This window comes from Aegilops tauschii, chromosome 2 (genome assembly GCF_002575655.3).
Source record: "Aegilops tauschii subsp. strangulata cultivar AL8/78 chromosome 2, Aet v6.0, whole genome shotgun sequence".
NCBI classification, from domain to species: domain Eukaryota; kingdom Viridiplantae; phylum Streptophyta; class Magnoliopsida; order Poales; family Poaceae; genus Aegilops; species Aegilops tauschii.
In genome coordinates this window covers 163,138,495-163,151,243 of record NC_053036.3, presented here as the reverse complement: position 1 = coordinate 163,151,243, position 12,749 = coordinate 163,138,495, and the positions used below count along the sequence as shown (strand labels likewise).

Sequence of the window (12,749 nt, the reverse complement as noted above, 5' to 3'; positions counted from 1 at the left end):
ACCTAAAGGCATCAACTAGGGTTTTGGTGGCTCGGGGTCGACGGAACCACCTAAAGGCATCAACTAGAGTTTTGGTGGCTCGGGGTCGACGGAACCACCTAAAGGCATCAACTAGGGTTTTGGTGGCTCGGGGTCGACGAAAACACCTAAACCTATCATCTAGGCTCTAGGGTGGCTCGGGGTCAACGAAAACACCTAAACCTATCATCTAGGCTCTAGGGTGGCTCGGGGTCAACGAAAACACCTAAACCTATCAATTAGGGTTTTGGTGACTCGGGGTCGACGAAAACACCTAAAGGCATCAACTAGGGTCTAGGGTGGCTCGGGGACGACGGAAACACCTAAAGGCATCAACTAGGGTCTAGGGTGGCTCGGGGTCGACGGAACCACCTAAAGGCATCAACTAGGGTTTTGGTGGCTCGGGGTCGACGGAACCACCTAAAGCATTCAACTAGGGTCTAGGGTGGCTCGGGGTCAACGGAACCACCTAAAGCATCACTGTAACATAACATATGTAACTATTCCTTTTGCAAATGCATTTAAACCATCAATATAACATAAGCATCACTCTAACATAAGCATTACTTTTGCAAATGCATTTAAGCATTTAAGCATCACTATAACATAAGTAACACTGGAGTTCAACACATTATAGAATACACATCCATTGTTCACATTGATCACATTACATAGTGGAGTTCAAATGCACAATCCATCCTTTTCTCACAAAAGGATGAATAGCATAACTACTAGAGTTACAACCAGAGTTCACAATTAGTACTAGAACCATACATTACACAACCATAATTCTAAGTTACTAGGTCATTGCACAACCATCATTCCCAAAAGGTCTGCAATGCCCACTAATCTCAAGTCATCTTGTTCAGTTCTGCAAGATGGCCTGGATCCCCTTGATCTTCTCCTTCAGCTTCTCCTCTGCCTTGATGAGCTCAGTAATCTTAAACTCTTGCATCTGCTTCTCTTCATTATGGTTTTCCTTGAGCTTCAGCAGATCAGCAACCTGGAGCTTCAACTCTAGCTTCTCTTGGGTGAGCTTCTCCTCAAACTTTGTGAACTCTGCATTCTTCAACTCCAAATTCATCCTACCCTCACTCAACAATTCCTTCTCTTTCATATTCTTCAACTTCAAGTTTTGGATGACAGTTGCTTGAGCACTTGTCAGGTTGCACAGGAGTTCATACTTTTGTTGAAGCTTCTGTGCAGCTGCATCTTTCTTTGCCATTTCTGCATTCATACCAGCCACCAATTCAGCTCTGCATTGGTGCTGATATGTGACAGCAGACTGCAGATAACTGAAATCCACAACCCTATCCTGCTGAAAGTCCACAAGTTGATGCACATCTTTCACTAACTTGTCATAGTCTGCATCCAGCTTGTTCTTTTCTTCTGTCAACTGATGAATAGTTATAGCACTTTGAAGATTATCATTCACCCTAGCAGACTTGCTCTCTTCAACCATTGACCAAAGCTTCAGCAATGCATTCTCCATTGTTGGGGGCCACTGCTCATCAACCCACTGAACAAACCCACAATTCTGACCTTCCTGGAAAAATTAGAAGGGCAAAATTTAGTACAATACAACTACTAAGAGTACTAAGCAACAGTTAGTTCATGGCAGTACCTAATGTTGGCACTGACATTAACTCGATTTGCACAGCCATTTGCTAAGCAACAGGACCACATTGTAAAATAAATTAATGTAATCCTACAATGGATGATCAACTCATATATTTACCAGGCACCAGAGTAACACTCCATTCAACTTAGAAGTTGCTAAGCAGCCATGTGCTAAGCAACAACAGTTGCTAATAATTGACCATTAATATAATGAAATCCTAACAGTAATAAGCAACACAATGTGAACTACTTTGCCCACCTAAATACACTACACTAGCCCGCAGCAACAAACTAGCTAATGAGACTACCAACTGTCAGCAGTAAGCAATTGTTACTAACTGGCTCCACTGAACTTAATATTGAGCAACACTGCATTTGGAAAGAAGTGTAAATAAATAGCATGTGCACACAACAGGAGCATATATTTTAGCAGAAATGCATTCCACTGAACTTAATAATGATCATTCCTAACAAATTTAGCATGCACATAACTGAATCACAGGTGGCAAACAAGACTCTGCCACTTTCAATGAACACATCCAGTGCTTAATCACTAAGGCAAGAAAATTACCGGCTCTGCACATGCTAAGAACCTTCTCCCAGTCATTGTTCCTTCAAACGCAACAAGCCTCTCTGATGGCTTCCCATACTTCTCGCACAACACTATCAGATCTAGCTCAAGACCCTTGTAATCCGGGTCCTCAAGAGAGAAAGGCACCTGCCCAAGCAAAATCCAAGTTACCATCATGTGCAGAGGACGAGGACAAATCAAATCAAACGAAATCCTAACAACAAAGACCACCTACACACAAAAATCCCCAAATTTCCTAAACCTAACCCTAACCCTAGCTCCAATGGAGTAACTTACCTGGTTCAGCCCATCGGTGGAGGTTTCGGAGTGCATGTACGGGAGGCTTGAGTTGTCGTCGCTGCTCTCGTCCTCCAGAACCATGGCTGCGGCGGCGTGCTGTGGCGGCCGGCGGTGGCGGGCGCAGGCGACGGCGAGGCAGAGAGCAGGAAGAAAGAAAGAAGAAGGCGAGCGCGGTCGGGGTCGGGGTCTGGCTCGGTCGCACATAAACGGGCCGAGCCGGCCTCGTCCGAGTCAGCGCGCAGCTAGCGCAGGCGACGCGCGCACAGGCCAGCGTGGCGCCTGACGGGCGGGCCCAATCGGTCAGCTTTAGTGTCAATACGTACAAAACGAGCTTTTAGTCTTTTTTGCAACGGCTAGCCCCAATCTTGGTACTGACACGTAAAAATTACCAATCTTGGTACCAATCTGCTTCCAATGCCCCAATTGTGGTACTTCTGTGCAATTTACTCTACGTGGACCTAGGTGGGCACGGATAGCAGATTGGACCGCGGTGCGGGGCCCGCGGCTATCCCTGTCGCGATGAGATCTCGGGGCTCTCAACATGGAGAGGCGAGGTGATCTGGACCGTGCACTCGTTCAGGCACCATCGTCGGCCATCGGAGACCGGACGATGTCGATTGGTCGATCGGGGAGAGGATATGGTAGCTGGGTACTCATGTGTTCAGAATTTTGGTCAACAAAATAATTTTCTTTTCTTTTACGCGGTCAATAAGATATTTTTCAACCCCCACCTAAAAAAACCACCCCACAGATAAAAAACAAGATACTTTTCAAATTGGCTAGAGATATTTTAAGATATCCGCTGGCATCCAAGCGTGGAACGTGCAATGGATATAGACTAGAGGGTAAAAAATTCAAGTGCTCGGATTGCTCCATATAGTGATCTAACAATCTTATATTTCTTTGCAGAGGAAGTACTTTAAAATTAACACACTATTGTACATGTGTTTTATTTGTCGAGTATCGAAAGATTTCACAATTGATGTATCTTGTTAGGAAAAAATAATTTGTTTTGTTTTAGTTGTTTTAGCGATCAAGTCTCATAGTTGGCACTGGTGCTCGCATTTTTTTGAAATTATCTTAGTTGTTTTAGCGATGCTTGTTTAGTACTAGTACAACGAGACATCCCCGTTGACTATGGGGCATGTTTGGTGACTTTATCAATCTCAAATGTTGTGTCAACTCAGTATCTCGGAGGTGCTCATAGGGATAGGGTGTGCGTCCGTGCATTCATAAGGGATGCGTATATGTGAGCATAGTGTATGTGTGTATATGTGAGATCTGACGAACAGACGGTTGCGCTCCGAACTCGTTGTCGCAGAGCCGCCATCTCTTGCGGCGGATGGCGCGGGAACTTTTCTCGGATTTGTACAACGCTCGTTGCTCATTCAGTATGCCCGGATTCTCCACGACCGTAGCCAAGATGGGCCCCCTCGTTCGCATACTCGCCGATGATCTGGCCCTTCGAGCCGGTGCTGCTCGAGGAGTTGCAGGTTGTATCACTGCTCCTCCTGCAACATCCAAAACACGAAGACCGGCGCCGTCGCGTACTCCTCCTGCTCCACATCCGCCGTGGCATTGTCTAAGTGTGCTTGCCCCATGGTGAACCCGACGACCAGCGTGGGTGCCTGCTCCTACTCGGACGCCTCCTCCATCGTCCGGTCCTCGTCATCCGAGCTCTCCTCCGGCGAGCTTGGAGGCGGTCCCGCCTCTATGTGTTGCATGCGCTGGGCTTGCGAGTCATGCACAAGGTCCACGATCTCGTGACGGCGCCGCGTGGAGAACCTCTTCCGGCACCTGCGGCAGATCCGAGCGATTTGAATCAACTATCGTGGAAGGAGGAGGAAGGAAAGCAGTGGTGCGTCGACGACAGACTATGGGAGATGGAGCTCAGAGGTGGTGTGGTTTGTGCTGTGGACGATCATCTTTACATACTGGGCGTCTGGCAGGCCGAGCGCCAATTTGAATGTGGGCGCTGAAATTAGTTTCTCTGGCGCCTCGCCGATTGAATGCCGGGTAGGCAGACGAACGGTCAACGGCGGTTTCAATGCGGTAGGAAGTCTTCCTGTCGGATTGTCCGGTCACGTCTCTTGATCCGACATTAATGAGGCACAGAGAGCGAGCGGCGGGCTGAAGTGAGTTTTTGACTACGGCGCCTGTTGAGTGCCTCACCGTTCGGTCAGCATATGACAGTGACAGGTCACGATCAGTTGAACTGGCATGAATGCGGCATCGAGAGCGAATGAACTTTGGAGCAGATGCTGCAGAGACACTTTTGGATAGTCCCGGGTAGTGTGAGGCCTACGTGGCATGAGTCAGGTCACAAACCTTTCACAAATCTGGTACGGTTTTATGGTATTTCAGACATTTAAAATGCGTCCGCGGACATTTGAAGCACATCTTTGGATGGCAATTTATGTTCGAACTGGACGTTCAAGGGAGATTTGATATACAGTGTTGGAGTTGTTGTCGGGATCGCACCCCCTAGCGATCGTTCGCCAGTTATGATTTCCGAAAATCAAAGCAATTGCGAATGTGGTACTCTAATTGCTAATCACTTCTTGCTACATTTGACAGGTGAGCTTTCTATATGGGAGTTTTACTAATATGTCGTGCTTTCTTGAGCATGGGTGCATATGTCTGTTCTTCGAGTGGTCTGTACGTAAAAATGGGAGTTGCAATTGCCTCTTTTAGTTATTGTGATCGAGTGGATAGTTTTCATCAATCTAATATCTGTCATCTACTGTTCAGCTTAAAAAAAAGTTTATTAGGTTAGGGGATGGAGTGAGTACATCTGAATCATCTTTTTTTTGGAGGCAAAATCTTCAGAATTACAGCATAGCAATGCTGTTGTGCTGCAATGAGCACAAAATGGCAAAACTGATAAAATCTGAGCAACGCATCAAGGATATGACTCTAGGGGGAAAAGAGAGTAGTAATACTTTGACGCTGGGCTTCAAAAGATATTCGATCACCGAAGAAAAAGATTACGGCCAAGTTGGATCACCAAGGAGAAAATGCACAGCAACCAACAAATCAAAACAATCAGGCGGACATTTACGACGGGAGGACAGGATTACAAGAAATGAGCGAAAGCTTGAAGATCGATCGGACCATTTCCGCAAGAGGCGGAAAGCAAAGACCGCACAAAAGGCAGACTCACACGGGCGGCCGGTGCGGCCGGCCGCGGGCATGGCCGCTGCCCGTCGCCAGCTTGCTTCCACCATGGCAGCTTCCAGGGCAGGCAAGCAACGACGACGACATGACGCTTGAGGCGCAGACGATCAACCAACGCGGAAGAAAGAAAGAAATGAGGAGGAAAGCCACCCTTGGCGCCGCGGTATTCCTCTGCTTTCGTGGCCTTCTCAGAGAGCGCAAGCAGTGACTTTATACTGCCCTCCCCGTCCTTTTCGTAGGAGTACTGGAGTACTTTGATAGTGGTCACAGTGATGGGCAGGGGCCCATTCTGTCCAATGTTTCGCTGTCTTTTTAAAAAGCGACCCCAGTGCAAATCATTTTCCATCAATTTAAGCTACGGAGAAAACTAGACAGGCATGCAACAGCAAGGCACAGAAAATCGCAGTGTGCTGCTCGCCTCCGCACATGGGACCCACAAAACGAGCAGGTGAGGACCCACGAGCAAAATTGCACGAACACGGCACCACCAAGGTACAGAGACTCGAGGCTAGCAGTGGCAGGCTCCACCGGACAGTGGGCCCAGCAGCCGCAGATTGGATTTTGTGATGAATAAGAGCATCTCCAGCCGCGGCCAGAAAGGCCTTCCATGCGATTTTTTCATGCCGGCGCCGAAAAAACAGCCCAGTCGCGCTCTCAGGAGCCCGATTTTCGCCGGCTTGGGCCGAAATCAGCGCCGGCGGATCCAGGCCGAACCTGGCGTGCTGGGGGCGCTCGGGGCGCCGGGGCGAGTTGTTTTGGCGCGAAGCAGCCGCGGGCCCGCCGAGTCAGCGAGACGGGCGCTTCGTCGCCCTCATCGCCTCGGTTCCCGAGAAAACCAATGCCAAGGCTGTCGCGCTGCCGCCGCCGGTCAGCCTTGCCATTGATTCCTCACGGGCGCGCGTCACGGGACGGCGCGGCGACGCCTCCCCTCCCGCGCACGCGTACACACGGGCGTGGCTATATAAGCCGGTGGCCTCCCTCGCCTCTGGCCACACTAGCCCTAGCCGCCGAGCTCTACCTCTCCCGTGCGCCGCCGCCGAGCCCTCCCTCTTCCTCTCCCGATGGCCGAACGTTTCCCCGGCGACGAGGCGGCGGCCAACGGCTTCGGCCGCCGCTCGCTCCGCGAACAGGAGTCGTGGCTCCTGTTCGAGGCCAACATCCCGGCACCGCCGGACATGCGCGCCGGGCCGACGGGGTGGAGGCTCAGCAATGGGGGAGTGCCCATTCCCCCGTTGCCTGACGCCGTGGCGCGCGCACCCTACTTCGCCGTCGAGCAGCTCGCCCTGCCCCAGTATGCCGCCGACAACCACGCGGCGTGGACGGCGTACTTCGAGCGCCGTCAGCAGCAGAGGCTGGCGTCCACCAACAGGGCGCCGGTGGTGGGCGACACGAAGAACAGCGAGGGGCGCCACATGTGGTGGGGCGTCTCCGGCCGCACGCTCGAGGGCGTGCGGACGCACCTTGAGGGCGGCAACAACCCGCCACTGGCATACCCTCCCCCGGGGAGGGCAGCCGCCCCGGCCCACCGCCGACGCGCCGGGCAATGGATGCGTAGGAGGTTCGGCTCCTCCTCGTCTTCCTCCTCGCACTCTTCTTCCCACTCCTCCGGCTCTCCGGCGCTGCTCGGCGTCAAGGTCGAGCCCGCGGCAGAGAGGCCGCTTGGCCGGCGCACTCGCAGCGTCGGCTCCTCCGCGCTTCGTCAAGCCAAAGACGGAGTCGGGGCTCGCGCCGGTGAAAACGGAGCCGGGTCTCCCCGCCGTGAAGACGAAGCACGGCGACGTGGAGCTCGACGACGACGCGGCCCTGAAATGGGCGCGGAAGGACTCCCTGAAGATGGCGAGGGAGCGCCAGTGCGCCGCCCTGCAGCAGTTCGAGCAGCGCCGCCGGGGCCGCGACGAAGGAGGAGGAGTCGTCATCGAAGACAGCGACGACGACGACGCGCCGCCGCCACCAGTCCGCCATGGCGACGCCGGTCAGGGGTCCACCAGGGATGGCCGCGTCAAGGAGGAGAAGGCCGACGATGACGACGGCGGTAAGGATGGCTGCGACGACAGCGACTACTCCGCGTTCAGCCAGTTCCTTTTTTAAATATATTTGCTATGTAAAAAGCCGCGAACATATCTAATATATGCCAAAGTTTGCCGAAATTTAGACGTGTTTAGCCGAACTTCGCCGAACGTTTTCTTTTTTGAAAAAATTTAGACGCGTCTGGGGGCGGCCCTGGGGCCGGCGGCTGGGGACAAACTCGCCCCCAGGCCCTTTTTTGCACCAGCTCACCCCAGGCGCCGATTTTAGGCACCCCTGAAGGGCCAACGGCTAGAGATGCTCTCGGCTAGAGATGCTCTAATGCGCAATACTCTGCGTCCATGGCTCTCGCCGGCGATGTGTCGGCAGATGTTCGAACACCGACTTGCATTTGGCCTTCATTGAATTGACGGCCAAGAATAACGTTTGGTCAAAATGCTCAAGATATTTACTCCTGGATATCTGCTGCTGTGCCCGAGTAGATTGTTATAGCATACGGCCTCGCTGTGCAGACACCTAGGGGCAGTTTGGTTCCCAGCTTACAATTTGCCAAGCCAAAATTTGACAGCCACAGTTTAGTTGGCATGTGTTTGATTTTTGCCACACTTTATTGCACCTATGGCCCATTTGTCATAGAGATAATTTTTTTGCCAACTTATGCCAAAGTTTGGCGTCCAATTTCTCAGCCACATTTGTGTGGCTTGTCATACTTGTGTGGCAGCCACACTTTGGCTTGACCACATTAGTCTCCAACCAAACAAACCCCTAGTCACACTGTTAAGGCAAACTTTCTTCTCCACACTTCATTGATGAATCCATGGACTCGTCTCCTCTCTGACTACCACTTGGGCGGCCGGTGACGGGGAGGAGAATCCCGATGGCTCTGCTCAGATTAGTAGTTTAGTTTAGGGTTTTTAGTCCTCGCAGTCGCGGCGCTCAGACGGATGACGATGCTTCTTCTTCTTCAAGTTTAACTTCGGGACTTTGATCCTATTCGAGTTCATCCGTTTGAACGTAGTCGATGGAGGTCAGTCGTAGATTTCTACCGTCTTCTTGGTAATGGTAGGGTTATGTTTTCTCATCATGTGTCGAGAGTTGGTGTCAAATGCTTCAGATCTATGCAAGGGCTCAACAACGACGATTGCGGCTACAGGGCGTTGTTCCTTAGGGGCATGTGCACGAAGACTTCCCGGCTATCATCGACAAGGTTAAGTTGGCTTCAGTGAGGGAGCAGCACCGCATAACAGTGCGGTGACAGCGACCGACAACTTGTTCTGATGATAGTAATGATTATTTAATGGTCTTATAATCTTGATGTAATTTTTATTACATTTAAGATACTTTATACTTCCAATGAACTCTTATAATAAATCTAATTCTTTCCGGTAAAAACAACTTTAGCGTTGTCGTCATATAAGATACGGAGCACGTTTCAGATAGATACAAAGTTTATGGCTGTTGTGCGCAAACACACAATTGCCATTATTATTTTCCTGTGTCAACTTAACAATCAAACACACTTTTAAGGATTAAACTGACGACTTTTTACATTTTCGGGAGAAGCACTAGTTGCTCCCCACCATAGTGAATGCAATGTACGGGGCACATCATATATGAGGAGCCCATTTGTCCTTTACGCGTCGCAATGTAATGGGACGACTTTTTTCTAGAGGGCAAGATCCAATAGAACATGCTTTGTCTCGATGAATGTCACCATGGTCATGTGGAATAAGAGCAACTGTATTTGATCATGATGACTGACTTTTCATAGTCGCGGGTGGCAAATTTGACAAATTTGACCCGTGGACAAAATCAAATCACAAAATGAATTGTCCGTGAAACTATTTCACGCGGCTGACCTTTTTGTGTGACGCCCGACACGAAGGCGCCACACTACATTGTGCAACGCCTCACAGATAGGCGCTACACGCCTGGCCAGGTTGCACCGAGACTGCCTAAAAATTGCTAAGTCATTGTGCAGACCCTAAGAGCTAGGCCCTGCACTAGTGGTTGCACTACAAAATGAAGCAACCACTAGTGCAACGCCTAGAAGCTAGGCGCTACACTGTATAGTGTGGCGCCTAGCTCTCAGGCGCTGTACACTGACTTAGTAATTTTCGGATCACACGGGTGCGATGCTGGCCAGACATGTAGCGCCTATCTGTGAGGCATTGCACAGTGTAGTGTGGCACCTTCGTGTCGGGCGTCACACAAAAAGATCAGCCGCGTGAAATAGTTTCACGAACAGTTCATTCTGTGATTTGATTAGGTCCATAGGTTAAATTTGTCAATTTTGCCGGCAGGTGACTAGAAAACATAGCGGGTGATAGAAGTGACCGCGGATAGTGGGCATGCGATGGCTGTCATTGCCCCTCTGTGCCATTGGCAGGGAGAAGATGGGAGACGTGAAAGGATAAGGAGGGAGATGAAACTTCCCTCCCACATGACCATTGATGGATGGAGCACACATTTGAAGGCCCGCGGGCTAAATATGGAACTTGTCCATAAATTGTGGCCACTCGAGGGCTCGAGGCTATATGACTGTTATGCTACTAGAGTGCGTTCTTTTATCAAAAAATATATTATTATGGCAATCGGGGCCTATGACAACTCTGTTGGAGTTGTTTTATCCCCTCCCTACCGGGTTTGGTGAAGTACTAGTGGTTGGGGCGCCATCCTGTGACGCCGCTTGAGAGAAAGTTGTGCGTACGTTTTCATTAAAAAAACAGAGTCCTTGCCTTGGTCTAAAAAATCCCAGAAAAAAATCAGCACCTTCATTTAAAAAAAGAAGTAAAAAAGAAAAAAGAAAAAAATACCACCGTAGCCTACCAGCGAGTGCCACTTTGCATAACCCTTCATTAAAAACTACCGGAGGTCCTCACATCCATCTAAAAAGAAAAAAATACATGTAAAAATAATCCACACCTTCGTCTAAAAGAAATCCAAAAGATTTCCCACCTCGACCAACCAGTTTGCGCCACGTGGCATAGCTGGTTCGCCGCCCTTCATGGATAGCTTAATGTGTTTGATAATGGATAAGCAATGGAGGTTGCGTGATATTCATAAGAAATAGTTGTACAGTGGCATTTGAGCTGTAAGACAGGGAGGGCCTCCTTGATTTGCAGATTTCTAAAAATGTAGAAATAAGAAAAACATAAGAATAGGGTGACATGTCTTCTTGTATTCTACTCCCTCCGTTCCATAATGTAGTGCATATGATTTTTTTGAAAAGTCAAACTTTACAAATTTTGATCAAGTTTATAGAGAAAACTATATATATACAATACCAAATATATAAAATATGAAACTACATCTTATGATGAATCTAATGATATATGTTTGGCATTTTAGATGTTAATGTGTTTCTCCACAAACTTGATCAAAGTTTGCAAGGTTTAACTTTTCAGAAAAACTATATGCACTACATATTAGAATGGAGGGAGTATATGACTATAATATAAACTATAGAAATATAAATAAAAGAGTGTTTGATAGCACAGATAAAACAAAAAATTCTACCAAAAAGTTTGAGTGGGTAATATTTTTCCTACGTACAGATGCTACAGAAGAATTTTTCAAAATTCCAGTCATACGAATCAAATGATCGCCGTAGGAAAAAAAACCTAATAATTTAAATCCTCTAAAATCACTGTAGAATCCGTCCGATTGTACCAGTACTATCGTCTAGTACAGTATACTGTTTTTGTTGCGGGATAGTATACTGTGTGGTTGGAGCTATGTTTATATGCATCAGTTGACGCAGAGGCCGGGTAAGAGCAACTCCAACATGCCGACCCATTTTTCTTGTGTGTGTTCGTTTGGGCCGTGGCGAACAGAAAAGCCGGTCCAATGCACCGATACAAACGGACGCGTGTCCGCTTTTCGTCCATCTGCCGACCCATTCGTGACCCAATTGAGCCTCATTTGCGTCAGCGCGGACACGAGACGGACGCGCGCGCCGCGCGCCAACTACTCCCCCTGGCCCGCCAGTCGGTGGCAAAGCGTTCACCATTTCCCTCCACTTCTCCAAAAACACTCCCGCTCGCGCGCGCTCCTGGCCGCTCGCCATGGACGACACCCTCGATGCCGCCGTCGACCTCGCCTCCCTCACCTCGTCCGACATCACCTCTGGCGCCCCTCCGGCAAAGGCAAGCCCCGCGCCCCCGCAAAGCCGCCGCAGCGCCCAAGAAGAAGAAGCAACTGACGCCCGAGGAGCGGGCCGTGGAGTGGGGGAAGAGGAAGGGCCGAAGGCACACGACAGACGCAAGGGACGAAACAGCGGCCACTGCCGCCCTCGCCGCCGCCGCGCAGCAGGAGGAGACCAACGCCCGCGCCGCGGCAGCAACGGGGAAGGCCCTGATCTACCTATGGTTAAAACCTGGCCAGCACCGGCTCGTCCGCGTTCCCTCGGATGGTGCTGCCAGAGTCACCCCGCGCGTCGGCGACGCACCCGATTCCCGACTTCCAGTCTACCTGCAAGCCTCCTGACTCTCTGGGGAATGCACGCTGGAGGTGAGCGTGGTGGCGCCTTCCACGCCCGCGCCCGTGCCTGTGCCCATCGACCTCAACGCCACGCCGATGGATGGTGCCTCGTCATCCGGGGAGGCGAGGAAACGCGCGCGGGAGATGCCAGCCGACGTGCTCCCCGACGCCCGCAACCTGTTCGACAGAATACCAGCGGCCGACGAAGATGACACGGCCAACCGTTTCATGAAGAGCATCATCTTCGAGGGTGGTGCGGCAGCGCTAGCTCCACTGGCGGTGCCGCCGCGGCTGGCTGTCCCGACGAGCCCCAAAGCCAAGACGGCCGAGGGCTGTTCACGCCGGTGACCTATGATCAAGCTGCCATGCACGACGCCTTCATGGAAGATCAGGTCAACCTACGACCTCAAGGAAGAGGATGAAATGGACATCAACGGCGAGCCTTTGTTCAAGGAGGAGCTCGCCAACCAAGCCGCCGGGGTCAAGTCGATACGCAAGAGCAAGCGGACGAAGGCATACACGCCGTCCGAGGACAAACTCCTTTGTGAGTGTTGGA

General features: G+C 50.5%; 1 protein-coding gene across 1 annotated transcript; it reads right to left on the bottom strand.

Annotated features, from left to right (window-relative positions):
* Window positions 1-611: 611 nt before the first annotated feature.
* Window positions 612-2,605, bottom strand: LOC123497351 (uncharacterized). Its single transcript, XM_073509560.1, has 2 exons — window positions 2,210-2,605; window positions 612-1,564 (listed from the first exon to the last, which is right to left on the bottom strand). The coding sequence occupies exons 1-2, from the start codon at window positions 2,384-2,386 to the stop codon at window positions 884-886; spliced, it is 858 nt and encodes a 285-aa protein (XP_073365661.1). The 5' UTR covers window positions 2,387-2,605; the 3' UTR covers window positions 612-883.
* Between the last annotated feature and the right edge of the window lie 10,144 nt (window positions 2,606-12,749).

What these genes read in the sequence shown, in the direction of transcription:
- LOC123497351 (XM_073509560.1), bottom strand. Translation starts at nt 2,386, where the DNA reads ATGATGGTAACTTGGATTTTGCTTGGGCAGGTGCCTTTCTCTCTTGAG. An exon ending in TCTTAGCATGTGCAGAGCCG is followed by an intron (nt 1,565 to 2,209) that starts GTAATTTTCTTG and finishes TAATTTTTCCAG; the next exon opens with GAAGGTCAGAATTGTGGGTT.